At 37.1% G+C, this 17,308-nt stretch overlaps 1 protein-coding gene across 4 annotated transcripts in view; it reads left to right on the top strand.

Annotated features, from left to right (window-relative positions):
* EXOC6B (exocyst complex component 6B) overlaps positions 1–17,308 on the top strand; it is a 675,853-nt gene that overhangs the window by 372,427 nt on the left and 286,118 nt on the right. For all 4 annotated transcript variants that reach the window (XM_066267372.1, XM_066267374.1, XM_066267375.1 and 1 more), the window contains 2 exons: positions 9,296–9,407; positions 16,055–16,189. In XM_066267372.1, coding sequence (XP_066123469.1) covers positions 9,296–9,407; positions 16,055–16,189 — 247 coding nt within the window. The remainder of the gene's footprint in view (positions 1–9,295; positions 9,408–16,054; positions 16,190–17,308) is intronic.

Genomic DNA, 17,308 nt, shown 5'->3' with positions numbered 1-17,308 from the left:
TACGGAAGGGCTGTCATATGAGACAAAAACATATACTTAAAGAAATGAAGACATAAATAGCTTTGGGAATGGTCAAAATTAAAGTAATTGTAAAATACTTTTTTTTGTTGTTGTATTTTTCTTAAGTTGGAAACGGGGAGGCAGTCAGACAGACTCCCGCATGCACCCGACTGGGATCCACCCGGCATGCCCACCAGGGGGTGATGCTCTGCCCATCTGGGGCGTCATTGTGCCACAATCAGAGCCATTGTAGTGCCTGAGGCAGGGGCCACAGAGCCATCCTCAGCACCCGGGGCAAACTTTGCTCCAATGGAGCCTCGCCTGCCGGAGGGGAAGAGAGAGACAGAGAGGAAGGAGAGGGGGAGGTGTGGAGAAGCAGATGGGTGCTTCTCCTGTGTGCCCTGGCCGAGAATCGAACCCAGGACTCCCACACGCCAGGCCGACGCTCTACCACTGAGCCAACCAGCCAGGGCCTTTTTCTCTTTTTGTAATTGCTCATTTTCTTAGGTTGTACATGATTTTTTAAAGGCATATAGTGTGATGATTTAATATACATATATATTATGAAATGATTACTACAACTGATTAATATACCTATTACTTCACATAATGACCATTTGTGTGTGTGTGTGTGTTGTGTGTATGTGGTAAGAACACTAGGTTTACTCCTTAGCAAATGTCAAGTATACAAAATAGTATTATTAGCTATAGTTACCATGTTGTATATCAGCTCCCCAGAACCTGTTTATCTTATAACTGAAAGGTTGTTTCCTTTGATCAGCATGTCTCATTTATCCTGCATCCTAGCTTCCGGTAACCATCATTCTATTGTATGCTTCTATGAGTTTGAGTTTTTTAGATTCCATATATAAGGGAGATCATACAGTATTTTTTCCCCCCTGCATCTTGTTTATTTCACTTGACATAATGTCCTTCACATTCATTCATGTTGTTGCAAGTGGTAGGATTTTCTTTCTTCTTTAGCTGAAAAATCACATTTTTTAAATCCATTTATCTGTTGATGGACACTTGGGTTGTTTCCGTATTTTAGGTATTGTAAATAATGTCCTAGCGAACATAGGAGTGTAAATATCTCTGCAAGATACTAATTTCATATCCTTATTTCACACCCTCACCAATACTTTTATCTCTTGTGTTTTTAAACTGAGTCATCCTAACAGGTGTGAAGTAATATTTCATTCTGGTTTTTATTTTTATTTATCTGATGATTAGTGATGTTGAATACCTTTTTGTATACCTGTTCATCCTTTGTTTGTCTTTGGAAAAGTGCCTATTCAAGTTTATTGTTTAATTGGTGTGTTTTTATTTTTTGCTATTGAGTTGTATGAGTTTCTTATGTAGTTTGGATATTGTCCTCTCATCAGATACATGGTTTAAAAACATTTTCTCCCATTCCATAGGTTGCTTTTTTATTTTTAATTGTTTACTTTGCTGTGCAAAGCTTTTTAGTTGGATGTTTTCTCGCTTGTTTATTTTTGCTTTTGTTGCCTGTGTCTTTATTTGGTGTCATATTCTAAAAAGTCATTGAAAAGACCAATGTCAGGAAGCTTTTTCCTGTGTTCAGTTTTAGAAATTTTACAGTTTCATATCTTGCACTGAAATCTTTAACCCATTTCATGTTATTTTTTGTCTGTACTGGAAGATGCAGCTTTTGGGTCTGTTTGTGGGGGTGTGGCAGCATGTTCATCTCCCCGGGTCCCTGGGTGGGGAGTACTACTCCTGGACCATACCTTAGAGAGCCTGGGACCAAATCACAATTCCTTTTCAGGCTCCACATTCTGAATGAGGGATTGTGACTCCACAGTTGGGTTGAGGGATTCCTCCAGGGGCACTGATAGACATTCCTCCCACTGGGTTCCTGGGCAAGCCAGGCTAGACTTAGACTGTAGATGGGAGGGGATAGATTTCAAGAGACACTTCAAGATCCATAGTCAGACTGGGGTCAGTGGTCCTACCTCAAAATACAAGGAATGACATGTGGCCTGGCAGGTCTCTGGGAAATAGGAGTACTCCTGGTGTGTGGCTGAGTGGATCTATGGCAAAATTACAGGGCTGTTTTAGTATTTGCAGTCAAACCAAGATTGAAGGGCTTACCTCTGGGCCATATATGGCACGTTTTTCTCACAGTCATGAAGTCAGAATTGACAACTGAAGCTGGATTTGGGAGATGGACCACAGATGTTACTGAGATTGGTAGGTAAATGGTGCTGTGGGCAAAGTCAGACAGGCTATAGCTGAGGTCACAGGGTTTGTTTCTGTGTCTGTAGCTGGTATTACTACAGTTAACCCTTTGAGTAGTGAGTTTTTTTCATGCTCGCTGACCCCTGGGAGTGAGTTTTTTTGTTTTGTTTTTTTTTTGGAAAAAATGAAATTAGTTCCAGTTTCAGGTTTTTTTCTATTTTTTTGTCCAGTTCCAGTTTTATTAACTTAAAATCATGTTTGTTTGATAACCAATTTATGGAAACAAGAAAAAACATATATTTGCCTTCTTAAATGTTGCCTTACACATTTTTAAAATAAATTGATCATACTCTGGATGGTCAGGAGGCACGAGGACGCACATGAACATTCGTCCTACTCAGTTAATAACTGTGCCATCTGGGGATGGGCTTGCTTTCTCAAAGCAGACTTCTTTGGCCTTGGGTTCCACCAGGTTTTACAGTCTCCTATCTGGATCCCAGAATTCTACAACAGCACCTTTGTCCATGTATGACTGCCAAATTCTTGTTGCTGACATGGAAATATGAGTGTAGGATGTCCTGTTCCTGTTCTTCTGTCTTGCTGATGTCACTCCTTTATTTTTAATTGCCTTTGAAGAAAATTACTTATCTAAAGCAAAAATAGTTACAATGTCTAGTAAAAGTAAATATATACCAGTAATAGGACAAAAGACATCAGAGAAAAAATGGATATACTATTTAAGGTTTCTACGTTATACATGAAGTGGTACATTATTTGGGAATACATTCTGATATATTCAATATATATTATAAGATGTTCAAAATAGGTGAAACTTATTAATAAGCCAGTGATGCAGGTAAAATTGAATTTAAAAAAATACTCAAAAGCCATCAACAAAAGAGCTAACTAGGATATAGAATAGATGGAACAAATACAAACTAGCATGATGATAAGTTTAAATTCAATGATAGCAGTGCTTTATATGCATGTGATTAGAATGTGTATTTTGCAGTTTTTAAGTGTAGTATTCTGTAAATGACATTAAATTTGTTAATACTATTGTAAAAATTTTCTTACTTTCTTTGCTCTACTTTTTATATCAATTACTGAGGAGTGTTAAAAGCATCCCTCTATGATTTTAGATTTGTCTTTCTCTTCAATTTCTCAAGTTTTGCTTCATATTTATTAAATATTTTAAGTTCACACACAGTTAATACTGTTGCATCTTGTACTTACCCTTTTAAGTTTATGAAATGTCCCTTGTTATCTGTGTTAAAAATGAGAATAGTTTTAATGTCTACTTTACCCACTACTAATATAACTGTAAACCTTTTTTTGTATGGTATGTAGTTATCTCGCCTATTATTTAACCTTTTCTTTTTTCTTTTAACATGATATTTTCAAATAATTTCAACATTAAGAAAATACTTGGAGAGTGTTTTGATGAACTGAACACCTTTTACCCAAATTTACCAATTTTTGACGTTTTACAATTTATGATTTATTAATCCCTCCCTCCTTCTCTTTCTCATTGTCTCTCTGTCTCTTTGTGGGTGTATATGAGTGTGTGTGTGAGTATAGTATTATAAACTCTATGGTTTATGTTAATTTTGATTAGTTAAGATTTCTGTTTTTTCTTTATAGTTATCATTTTTCCTTTGTCATAAGTAATATTTGTATTGAAATACTTTGAAACTGTATGTTTATTCTGTTATCACATGTCTTCTACTCCCCTTCTCCTTATTATACTGTCCATTGATGTTCCTTGCCTGAATGAATTTTTTATAATAATTATTGATTTATGTTTTTTAACTAATTTTTGATTTTTAAATTCTTTATATATATTAGCATTCTATATTAAGGAGTCTTTCTCTCTCTGCTATCTATTATCTATCTATCTATCTATCATCAATCTATTTATCAATTCTCTATCATCCATTAATCATCTACATATCATTAGATCAGACTCACGGAATCTTACTTCATTCCTTCACTGTCTTTTTTCCTTTTGATGTTCAAACTCTCCCAGATATGGCTAGTGTAGGTCACTTTATGCTGGTTCCTGTGCCTTGTTGATGCATTCCTATCATGTTTGGGACATTTTCCCTCTTTTTTTTTTTTTTTTTTTCCCCATTTTTCTGAAGCTGGAAACAGGGAGAGACAGTCAGACAGACTCCCGCATGCGCCCGACCGGGATCCGCCCGACCGGGATCCACCCGGCCCGCCCACCAGGGGCGATGCTCTGCCCACCAGGGGGCGATGCTCTGCCCATCCTGGGCGTCACCATGTTGCGACCAGAGCCACTCTAGCGCCTAAGGCAGAAGCCACAGAGCCATGCCCAGCGCCCGGGCCATCCTTGCTCCAATGGAGCCTTGGCTGCGGGAGGGGAAGAGAGAGACAGAGAGGAAAGCGCGGCGGAGGGGTGGAGAAGCAAATGGGCGCTTCTCCTGTGTGCCCTGGCCGGGAATCGAGCCCGGGTCCTCCGCACGCTAGGCCGATGCTCTACCGCTGAGCCAACTGGCCAGGGCCACATTTTCCCTCTTAACCATGGCATCATTAATTTCTCCAAGAAGCCTAATTCCTTTTAGTGTTGAGTGGTATCTTGAAAATAAGATCTGACTCAAACCAATGGAACAGAATAGAGAGCCCAGAAATAAAACCACATATATAAATATATAGACAAATCATCTTTTATAAAGGAGCCAAAAATACACAATGGAGAAAAAAAAGCCTCTTCAATAAATGGTGCTGGGGAAATTGGAAAGCCACATGCAAAAGAATGAGACTTGACTACGGTTTGTCTCCTTGTACAAAAATTAATTCTAAATGGATCAAAGACCTAAATATAAAATCTGAAACAATAAAATATATAGAAGAAAATATAGGTACTAAACTCATGGACCTTTGCCATAAAGAGCACTTTATGAATTTGACTCCAAAGGCAAGGATAAATGAATGGGACTACATCAGACTAAGAAACTTTTGAATAGCAAAAGAAACTGACAACAAAACAGACAGCCAACTAAATGCAAGATGATATTTTTGAAAAACAGCTCAGATAAGGGGATAATATCCCAAATATATAAACAACAACAAACAAGCAAACAATCCAATAAAAAATGGGAAGAGGACATGAACAGACACTTCTCCCAGGAAGAAATACAAATGGCCAATTAGATATATGAAAAGATGCTCATCTTCATTAGCTATTAGAGAAATGCAAATCAAAACTATAATGAGATACCACTTCACACCTGCTAGATTAGCTATTATCAACAAGACAGGTAATAACAAGTGTTGGAGAGGCTGTGGAGAAAAAGGAACCTTCATTCTCTGTTGGTGGGACTGTAAAGTAATACAATCATTATGGAAGAAAGTATGGTAGTTCTTCAAAAAATTAAGAATAGAACTACCATATGACCCAGCAATCCCTCTACTGGGTATATATCCCCATAACTCAAAATTATTGGTACGTAAAGACACATGCAGCCCCATGTTCATTGCAGCATTGTTCACAGTGGCCAAGATGTGGAAACAACCAAAAAGTCCTTCAATAGATGATTGGATAAAGAAGATGTGGTACATATATACTATGGAATACTACTCAGCCATAAAAAATGATGACATAGGATCATTTACAAAAATGTGGATGGACCTTGATAACATTATAATGAGTGAAATAAGTAAATCAGAAAAAACTAAAAACTGTATTATTCCATACATAGGAAAAATGTAGTTCTTTGTACTTACCCACTTATTTGCCATTTTTAGGCCTTCTCATTCTTTCTTGCAGATCAATGTAACCAATGTAACAATGAAACCAATGTTACCTTTGGTAGCATTTTCATTCAGTGTGATGAATTTATTTTAGCATTTCTTATAGTGTATATCTTCTGGTATTGTATTTTTTTTAGCTTTTGTTTAAACTTTTTCATCTTTGTTTTTAAAAATATATATATTTTTAAAATATAGAATTCTAGGTTGACAATCCTATTTTGTTTCTGAAGAGAAATTAGTCATCACTCTTACTTCTGTTTCCTTGAATGTATTGTCTTTTCTCTATGGTTGCCTTTAAGATTTTCTCTGTATCTTTGCCATCTACAGTTTGATTCTGATGTTCCTACGTGCTGTTTTCTTTGTATAAATTCTGTTTGGTGTATGCTGAATTTCTTGGATCTATAGGTTGAAATCTTTTATCAGGTTTGAAGGTGATTTTGCTAATATGTTCTTAAATATGTCTCCTTTCTCATTTTCTTCTTCTGTGATTCCTAGCTGCTTGATAATTCATTCAGATTTCATATTTACTTGAGTGAACTGAATGTGAGTCTCAGTTTTAATTAATTTCAAATTACTTCTGATTTCATATGCTATTGCAGAAATCTTTTTGTTCTTAAGACCAACCAACTCTGAAATTCCAAAGCTTCTATCCAGGGGCTTATCTGTGATCTTAACAGGATTTGAGCTGGGCTGTGTTTCAGCTTTAGTTAGTTTTTGCTCTCCTTTGGATTGAATTTCAGTATAGTCCTGGAACCTAAATCTCTTGCAAAATTTGCAAGATTTTTCTCTGATTTCTAACACTGCCTCCACCATTTCTTATATAACAGAATTTTTATACGAAAGAATTGTTGGGTCAGTATGTTTATTTTTGTTTGGGGGCTCTTCCAAGATTCCAGTCTGTAATATTAGCCCACACTGTTAAAGGTTTGGCTGATTTCTCTTTATCCCACTGAAGCTGCTCAGCCTACGACTCTTTTACTCCCTCATCTCTGTGTACCCAGATGAGGTATCGGCCTGGAATGTGAAAGTAGTTGGTACTCTTTGCTCACCTTTTAAAGGCTTGTTCCAGTGTGCAATTTAGTTTATTCACACAATACACTGCATTGATGTTTTAGCTTAGACCTAGCTTTGTTGATGTGATGAAGGTAGTGATAGTCTCTCTTGATTTTCTACATCATATTTAAAAGTGGAACTTCTGCTAGTTTTTCTTAAAGCATAAGAGAGATATGTTATGAGCACAGGATGCCATGAAAGTGAGTGATATTGTGGTTACCAGAGTATTTTGGGAAGCTGGATTAATCATTATTATAGCAACCTGTATTTATTTATAGTTCATATTACAATTAATATGATATAATCATGAGTTTACTATATGGAGGTTGAACCATGACCATTTTGTTCACCACTGTGACCTGAGTATTATACAAAAACAATGCCTTGCACCTTATATTTATGAAATGTATCTCAATTTAATAATAATTTTGGAAAGGGTGACAGTGGGCCAGAAAGTATCAGTCAATTGAATATATCCTTACATGACCTTGTAAAAATATTTTTGTGGATCTTTTTTGTAATTGACTATGGCCTTGCATTTTGTAGTCTTATTTGTTTCTAATATTTTTCTGTTTTCACTTTGTATGACAGTGTAGATTGCCTATTACGTATTTTGAATTTTAAGATTTTTAATTCAACTCTACTAAGCCTATAATTTCCTTCTGTAGAAAGAAAAATCAATAAGGTAAAATTTATGACCATTATCTTTTATGATATTGGTCAATAAGGTAAAATTTATGACCATTATCTTGTATGAGCAATAAATTATTCACAAAGATGTGTTCACATATCTTTATGTACAGTTAGTTCTTTCTTTTTTGAGAGAGAGAGAAAGAGAGAGAGAGAGAGAGGAAGGGAGGAGGAGGAGAGAGAGAGAGATAAGCAGGAAGAGAGAGGGAGGTTGGGGAGCATCAGCTTGTAGTTGCTTTCACTTTAGTTTTTCATTGATTGCTTCTCATATGTGCCTTGACCGGGGCCAAGCCAGTGTCCCCTTGCTGAAGTCAGTGACCTTGGGCTTTTTGTGCCAGTGGCCTTTTGGGCTCAAGCTGGAGAGTTTTGGGATTATGGTACAATCCCCCCTGCTCAAGCCAGTGACTCCCATGCTGATGAGCCCGCGCTCAGAGCCAGTGATCTCTGGGCTTTGAACTAGTGACCTCAGAGTTCCAGTTCGATGCTTTATCCACTGTGCCACCATTGGTCAGGCTACAGTTAGTTCTTGATGTATATACACAAGTACCATTATAATAGTAACTTATTATTAAAGAACTGTTTGTCTCAAAAGGATATTTTTTGTAGAAAACCATCCTGGGTGATGTTTTCAGGAGCTCATGAAGGCTATATAGGTCTTAAATTTAGTTGGTTGTTTGTAAGGCTGTTTTCTTTTTAGACTTTACATATAAAAATAGCTTTGGAAGATTTTCTTTATGTTTACTTTTCTTTATTGAATAGAAAATGTCTCACCCTGGCTCAGTTGGTTAGAACATCGTCCCAGTATGCCAACGTTGTGGTTTTGATCTCTGTCAGGGCACACACAAGAATCAACCAATGAATGCATAAATAAGTGGAACAACAAATTGATGATTTTCTTCCTCTCTCTCTAAAATCAATTAATAAATAAAAAGAATTAAAAAAAAGAAAGCGTCTTTATTGATTACTCTTGGGATGGTAAATGGTATTTTAGAACATGTATGTAGAATCAAGCTTCTGGCTGGAAACATTTATTTTAGAATTAGAGCAAAATAGACATTATATGTAAATTGATACTATAGGAACAGAGATACCTTTTTTTAGGGACCTTTATCAGAGACCAGGTTGGAAAATTATAAATATGAATCTGTGAAGGAACTTGGAAATATGGGAGAAATAATGGATTTAGGATGAGGAATCATGCTGGAGAGCTCTTGACTCTGAGACAGTGTAGTAGTGCTTCCATGCTGTGGGCTTTAGACTGGACTGCCTGGTGAACATCCTTTATTCCCTCTATACTCACCGTGTGACTTTGAGCAAGTCACTTAATTTCTCTGCCTCCATTTTCTCATCTGTAGAAATAATAATAAATCCACTTTATATGTTTATTGTGAAGGTTACATGAATTTTAGTTCATTAAAGTACTTAGGATAATTTCTGGGACACAATAAATGTTATTTGCTGCTGCCATTATTTATTATTTATTATTATTATTATTATTATTACAAGTACCACCTTGTCTGTTTGCAAAATAATTCTGTGCAGATATGACTGACTCCTGACACTTCTTTTTCAGCTCAACTGAAGTTGATGACATGATTCGAAAATCCACAAACCTGTTGCTAACCCGGACTCTGAGCAACTCTCTGCAGAATGTCATTAAAAGGAAGAATATTGGACTTACTGAGGTAAAGCTGCTCTTAGTGGAGGTGGCCAAGGCAATATGTCAATAGATGTCCTAAGCTCTGGGGTTTGTGAATTAGTTACACCTTTCCATATGGTTTAGTTCATCATGCTTTACAGATGGACCCCTAATTGTGGGAGTGCAGAAAACTGTCTTGGTGTTCTTTGGTCGCCTTGGAGAAATCCATTATTAGTTTTTGAAAGTTACTTTCTTCTCTCTCTCTCTTGTTTCACTAGCTAACTGGTTTTCCTTTCTGAAGATGTTGGGTTAAATTTGTATTATTTTTCATTGATTATGTAAACAAAATTGTTGGTTGGAGAATATAGTCAACATCAGGTTACTATACTAGTGATTTCAATATGAGATCATATTTGGCCTGCATGAATGATTGTTGCCGCAGATGTTGGTACTCACAGTCTTTGGTTAGTGTTAGACTTAGCTTTTGCTTTTGAGATACCTCAAATGGTAAGTTTCTCCTTATTAGCATGTCAGTCTGGGGGTTGGGGATTGAGGAAACCTGAGAGAAAGGCAGTCATCACACTTCTGCGGAAGCTTATGGAATCTTAGATAGAGAGGAGAGATACTGTATGTATGCTGGGAACAGTATCTTGGCAAAATGAAGATTTGGAGCATTGGCATGAAGTCCTAAACTTTAGAAAGATGTGAAGTTTTCTTTCTCTTGGAACCCAGGGTTGAATGGGGACTTCAATTTGCCCTTTAATGGAAATGATAGTGCCAAAAGTGAGTGCTTGGAGAAAGTTTTTTTCACAGGGAAAGGCTGCTGGCCATCTGTCTTACCTGTAGAGATGGTGTAGTTTGAAAGGCAGTTGCTCTAGGAAAATGGAAATTTTCAGATATATACTGTCAAGAATTATAGTGAGTTAGTAAATGGATAATGATACTGACCCATAGGTGAAGACATCTGGAAGCCAGGTGAACATCTACTTCTATTTTGAAATGATTGGGGGTTTTTTTCCCTGTAAGATACAAAAGTATAATATTATAATGTGGGATATTGACAATGACTGAATTCTACTTATAACAATTTTTTTTTATAATTGAATGTCACATTTGACATTATTTAGGACAATTATTTTTCATTTTGCAGAGCTTCCTTTTTATTGTTGGGTATAGAAATAACTGTATTGCTTTTGTGTATATGATAATAGGCTAACCTCATAATCAGGAAGACTACAGAAATGGAAAGTTGGAGTGAACATTAAAGTCTTGCTTTTGTTAGATTGTGCTGTTCTTCTTTTATGAATTCCAAATAGGACAAGAAGTTTGTTATTTATTTTGTGAACTATCTGTATGTTATAAAAGTCTTGATATAATTCTTCATATGCCATTCAATTCAACAGTCTCTTTTTTTAATTTTATTTATTTATATTTTACAGAAACAGTGAGTCAGAGAGAGGGATAGACAGGGACAGACAGAAAGGAAGGAGAGAGATGAGAAGCATCAATCATTAGTTTTTTGTTGTGCGTTGCAACACCTTAGTTGTTCATTGATTGCTTTCTCATATGTGCTTTGACCGCGGGCCTTCAGCAGACCAAGTAACCCCTTGTTGGGGCCAGTGACCTTGGGTTCAAGCTGGTGGGCTTTTGGCTCAAACCAGATGAGCCCGTGCTCAAGCTGGAGACCTCGGGGTCTTGAACCTTGGTCTTCCTTATCCCAGTCCGACACGCTCTATCCACTGCGCCACCACCTGGTCAGGCTCAACGGTCTCTTAAAAAGCCATTTCAAACAAGTGGTGTAGCAGGAACATGGAGTGATAGAAACTTTGACCACAGAAGACTTGAGTTTAGTTGGGTCTGTGCAATTGATTTACTTAAGAGAAAGACCTGATTTCTTACTTCTTTGGTTTTGCTGACCCCATTGTCCTTTTTAAGGGCATTGTACAGATCATCTAATGATAGGAAGAAGCAGTAGGAGCTTGTCAAGGAAGAAGTTATAATTTCTGGCACTACTTAAATGAATGCTAAATGTTATTCCTAAATCATTGGATTTCCTTAGGCAAATATACTTTTATTATAAATATCTTTGCATATGAATCCACAGGCATTTATTTTTGTGGTTATAGTGGTGTGTACATGTATAAGACACACTATCAATTTTTTTCATCACTGACCAGTAAATATTTGCATAATTATATTATTCAATCATTGTAATTCATCATTGGAAAAGGAAGTTGTTATATCTTCCTTTACAGTTAACTAAAGTGAGTTTACATCTGGAATCAACATTATAATAGTCAACATTGGTGGAAAAATTTGTATTCTTCAAAGATAGTATTCACAAATACCATCTCATTTAACAATAACATTTGAAGCAGTCTGGGCATGTGTTATATCCCCATTTTTATAGAAGACATATAATTAAAGTTCAAGGGGATTGCCCAAAGTCATACGGCTAGCAAAATGATAGAAATGAGACCTAAGTCCAGGCTATTCTTTTCCCCAAATTTACTCACTTTTACTATCTGTACTGCCTTTTATATTGACTTACCGTATTTCTCCATGTATAAGATGCACATTTTTCTGAAAAATTTGGGGTCTAAAACTGGGTGCATCTTATACACACTTGTAGAAGTGTGGCATTTCAAATGCCATAGATAGAACTGAGGACAAGGCAATATATGAAGACAGTGATTATTCATCAGACACAGATAAAGACAAGCTAATGGATGGGAATTTTGACAGTGATGAGGAGTTGTATGAATTTTATGATGAATAAAACTTGAGTTCAATAACTTTATGTAATACATTTTATTTTCAAATTTTGGGCCCCCAAATTAAGGTATATCTTACACATGGGAGCTTCTTATACATGGGGGAAATACAGTAATTATTTCATTACAACATGATAGAGATTTTTACAGGAGGTCCATAGTAATGTGGAAATTGTTCTTATTAGAGATGGTTTTATTACAGGGGATGGACTTCCATTAAAGCAATATAAGTATTGGTGATTACACAAAACTCAAAATAGAATTAGGTTGTCAGACAATTAATTTAGGATTTTAAAGTCCTATAAGTACATATCTGTTTGTCTGTCTTTCTTTGAGGCTACATATTATAGCATCTCTTTTTTTCCCTGTCCATATGTGCTATCCTTTTGTCTTTCTCTGTTTGTATACTGTATTTTTTGCTTTTTTCATGGCTGCTTAACTTCCTCATGTTGAGCCAAATCGACACTGCCTTGCAGTTTTGGCACCTACTTTAACTTGAATGTCTTGCCTTCTCAGATCTTAAGTGACTACTCCTAGTGCAATCAGCTGGTAAAGCTGTTTTCCTGGGCTGCTTTTTCCAGGTCTGTGAGGAGAAAGGGAGAATGCATGTTCTAAAGCAGACTGCCTGGGTTCCAGTTCTGGCTCTAACCTTAACAAATATGTTCTTGGGCAAATTACTAGGTTATATTTAAAAAATGGGGACAACAATAGCATGTATTTTATAGGCTTGTTGTCAGAATTAAATTAACAGCTTACAACAGTATCTGGTACATAGTAAATATTCTATGCATATTGCCGGTTATTAAATTCTCTGCTTCGGGAAATAAAAATATATCAATTCTCATATAGGTAGATGTAAATACCGTAGAAGTAGTTTATAGTTGGGATGAAAATTTGTTCTTGGAATTTAGGGCTTAGTTTTGAACTATTGAAGATAAAGGCTTTTTTTCTTCTTCTTCTGGAGTTTGTCAAGAAAATAAACAGCTCTCTGTCATCATGGTTCATGCTCTGCTGGGGTGTTCCAGCAGGGTTGGAGAAGTGATTCCTACAGTCTTCCTTGTGCCCTTTTTCATCAGATTCTCTGTGTTGCTGGGAGGGATGGAGAAATGTTCTTCTTCTTAAAGATTTATGAACCAAAGGTCATTTAGTTGTGAGATGTGATTGTTTGCTATATAGTATGTTTTCTTTTTTGGACAATTCTTATAGAACTTTTCTTTATATAAGACATAACCAGTATATAATATGTTGTTGGTTCTATGTCCTTGAAACAATGTTAAGGACAGTTTAGATTGCAGCAATGTTATATTATTTTATAAAAGAGTGGGAAGTAGGGATTAAAAATACCAAAGGAGCTCAAATTCTGATGGAAGTTGATATCTGAAATTGCTTCATTTCAAACTTATGTTCAAAATCACACCCAAAGCATCTGGCTTCACATTTGTAAATGCCCTTGTAAGGATTTTGGTTAGCTGTCACTCAGGAGAAGTGATCACTTAGACCTCATTAACAGACAATATTCCCTTTGAAAATGACATGGTATCTACTGTAATCCTAGAGTGTTTTAATAGTCTATTCTATGCTCAGCAATGAAACATTTCAGAAGTGACTGACAGCCAATTGATGTAATTCATGGTGATCTTTTGTGTTGACAGATCTTTAAAAAGTCATGGGAAATTACTACTGTACCCAGTGAAGCCGCCTTCTTTTTATTTTTTAACTGCCAATATCCTGCAAAACAGGACAATTTTCTCTTTGACTGCCACTGTTTTTTTTTATTTCGACAACATGACACGATTTCTCTTTATTATTAGGATTTTTTTTGATAGATAGAGTGTTTGCAATTAATGCTGATTTTAAAATAGAAAATTTTCAGTTCTCCAAATTAACTCTCTTACTTTTCTGACTTCTTCATCATGACAACCTTGCTAATAGCCACTTTCTTATTGAGGAAGAAGAATGATTTAATTTAGACAATTAAATTTTTTTTTTTTTTTCCTGAAGCTGGAAATGGGGAGAGACAGTCAGACAGACTCCCGCATGCGCCTGACCAGGATCCACCTGGCACGCCCACCAGGGGGCGACGCTCTGCCCCTCCGGGGCGTCGCTCTGCCTGACCAGAGCCACTCCAGCGCCTGGGGCAGAGGCCAAGGAGCCATCCCCAGCGCCCGGGCCATCTTTGCTCCAATGGAGCTTCAGATGCGGGAGGGGAAGAGAGAGACAGAGAGGAAGGAGAGGGGGAGGGGTGGAGAAGCAGATGGGCGCCCCTCCTATGTGCCCTGGCCGGGAATCGAACCCGGGACCCCTGCACGCCAGGCCGATGCTCTACCACTGAGCCAACCGGCCAGGGCCGACAATTAAAATTTTTTAAAAATGATTTTAGTCCTCCTCTGAGGGAGGAACATGTTGAAAGGAGAAGGATGACAAATTGCTTATTTTGGTGTCTGTTTTTTTTCTAGAGCACTCTAACGCCAAAAGGCCAATGTTTGGGGTAATTTTATAGGAGACAGTATCTGTATCCAAAACTGCTAGTTGGTGGAAGACCCAGAATCTACTTCAGCCTACTGTACTTATCATGCCAGGGCTGCCCCATGCTATGATAAAAGGCAGGGTCAGAAGTCATTTAAATGAGTTTGTATTTGAAAGTAGATACTTGGACTTGAATCTTGGTTCCATTTAGTTATGTGGTCTAGAGAAAATAATTTTATTTTGTATTTGTTATAGTAAAATGAAAGTAATAATTATTCTTATTTAATTTTCTTCTTCAGGTTCCTGGGAATAAAATTTAAGAAAATGAATTGCAAAGTTCTTCATAAACTTTAATTCTATATATATAATAATGATTATTCTTTCTCATTCTCCCCTCAGAGTAATTTATAGATGACTTTTATCTTACCAGTCCTGTCTCCTTTAAGGATATTTCCTGTATGAAAAGAGAAATAGTATTAACTAAAGAATATTTAATTTTCACAATAACTCTGTGAATTAGAAGTTATTATTGACATTTTACAGATAAATAAACAGGCTTAGAAAAGTCAAGGAATGTTCTCAAGATCACTAATTTTTTTGTGATAGAGACAGAGAGAGAGAGAGAGAGAGAGAGAGAGAGGGACAGGCAGATAGGAATGGAGAGAGATGAGAAGCATCAATTCTTCATTGCAGCACCTTGGTTTTTCATTGTTTGCTTTCTAATATGTGCCTTGACCAGTGGGCTACAGCAGAACTAGTGACCCCTTGCTCAGACTAGTGACCTTTAGGCTCCAGCCAGCAACCATGGGGTCATGTCTATGATCTCATGCTTAAGGCAGCAACCCCACGCTCAAGCTGGCGACCTTGGGGTTTTGACCCTGGTCCTCTGCATCCCAGTCCAACACTCTATCTACTGTGCCACCACCTGGTCAGGCTCAAGATCACCAATTTGTAAATAGTTTTACCCTCTGGTTTCTCTGACTTCAGTGCCTGTGTTTTTTCTTCTATAGACCCATGTAGTTTAATATACTGCAATCTATTCCAATACCTCTCTGTTCTTCATTCTTAATTTTGAAACTTTTTTTTTTGCCTTTCATTATTCTTGTTTTTTCAGTGGGAGTTTATTTCATTTATTTGGCAGTTATTTAAGGCTAAGCATTATGCTAAACAATATTAGTTTATTTTCCTGGTCTAGTCTTTTTTAAACAGAAGAAAATATGTGTTTAAAATATAGTGACAAAGCTCCTATATGTAGAAGGGGAAATACATGATGCTTTGGACAGTTGGAGAAGGCTTCATAGATGATAATACCTGTGTTTTAAAACATCCTTAGTGGAGTACAGATGCCTCTGCCCTCATGCATTTTGTCGTCTTGTACCAGCAGTTTTATACTGAGCCGTTTATCTTGAGGTGAATAGTCCAATGACTCTTACATGTGCCTGCTGTTTTCTAGCTTGTCCAGATTATTATCAATACAACACACTTGGAGAAATCCTGTAAGTACTTGGAAGAATTCATCACCAATATCACTAATGTGCTTCCAGAGACAGTCCATACCACCAAGCTCTATGGCACCACAACTTTTAAGGTGAGAAAACCTTAGAGTAATATTGAACTACTTTTAGTATGCATATTCTGGGATAGTCCACCTAACATGGCTTTGTTCCTTCCAGGTTCCATAGTAGGGTGGTTCATAACATGGTCTTGAGAATAGGTGCTTATGAATTTCTTAGGGAAACAAATACCAATGCTAATTTTGAGGTATTTATACTAAAAAAGAAGTCGACAACTATGTCTACTAAATCTTCCTTATATTTTCTACATAAAAATGGCTATTTCCTGCTTGACCAGGCGGTGGCACAGTGGATAGAGCATCGGACTGGGATGTGGAAGACCCAGGTTCGAGACCCTGAGGTTGCCAGCTTGAGCGCGGGCTCATCAGGTTTGAGCAAGGCTCACCAGCTTGAGCATAAGGTCACTGGCTCAAGCAAGGGATTACTTGGTCTGCTGTAGCCCCTTGGTCAAGGCACATATGAGAAAGCAATCAATGAACAACTAAGGAGCCTCAACAAAGAATTAATGTTTCTCATCTCTCTCCCTTCCTGTCTGTCTGCCCCTATCTGTCCCTCTCTCTGACTCTTTCTGTCTCTGTCACAAAGAAAGGGCATTTCTTTTGTTTTAATTAATTTTAATGGGGTGACATTGATCAATCAGGGTATATAGGTTCAGAGAAAACAGCTCCAGGTTATTTTGACATTTGATTATGTTGCATACCCATCACCCAAAGTCATATAGTCTTCCGTCACCTTCTGTTTGGTTTTCTTTGTGTCCCCCTCCCCCTGCCCCTTCCCGCCCCCCCCCCCCTACCAACCACCACACTGTTGTCGATGTCTCCTCTGAGTCTCATTTTTCTGTCCCACCTTTGTATGGAATCATACAGTTCTTAGTTTTTTCTGATTTACTTATTTCACTCAATATAATGTTATCAAGGTCCATCCATGTTGTTGTAAATGATCCGATGTCATCATTTCTTATGGTTGAATAGTATTCCATAGTATAGATGTACCACATCTTCTTTATCCAATCATCTATTGAAGGGCTTTTGGTTGTTTTCATGTCTTGGCCACTGTGAACAATGCTGCAATGAACATGGGCTGCATGTGTCTTTACGTACCAGTGTTTTGGAGTTATGGGGGTTTATTCCCAG

This window comes from Saccopteryx bilineata, chromosome 3, assembly GCF_036850765.1.
Source record: "Saccopteryx bilineata isolate mSacBil1 chromosome 3, mSacBil1_pri_phased_curated, whole genome shotgun sequence".
In the NCBI taxonomy this organism is placed as follows: Eukaryota; Metazoa; Chordata; class Mammalia; order Chiroptera; family Emballonuridae; genus Saccopteryx; species Saccopteryx bilineata.
The sequence above is the reverse complement of the archived record's forward strand: the minus strand, read 5'-3'. Positions and strand labels throughout refer to the sequence as shown.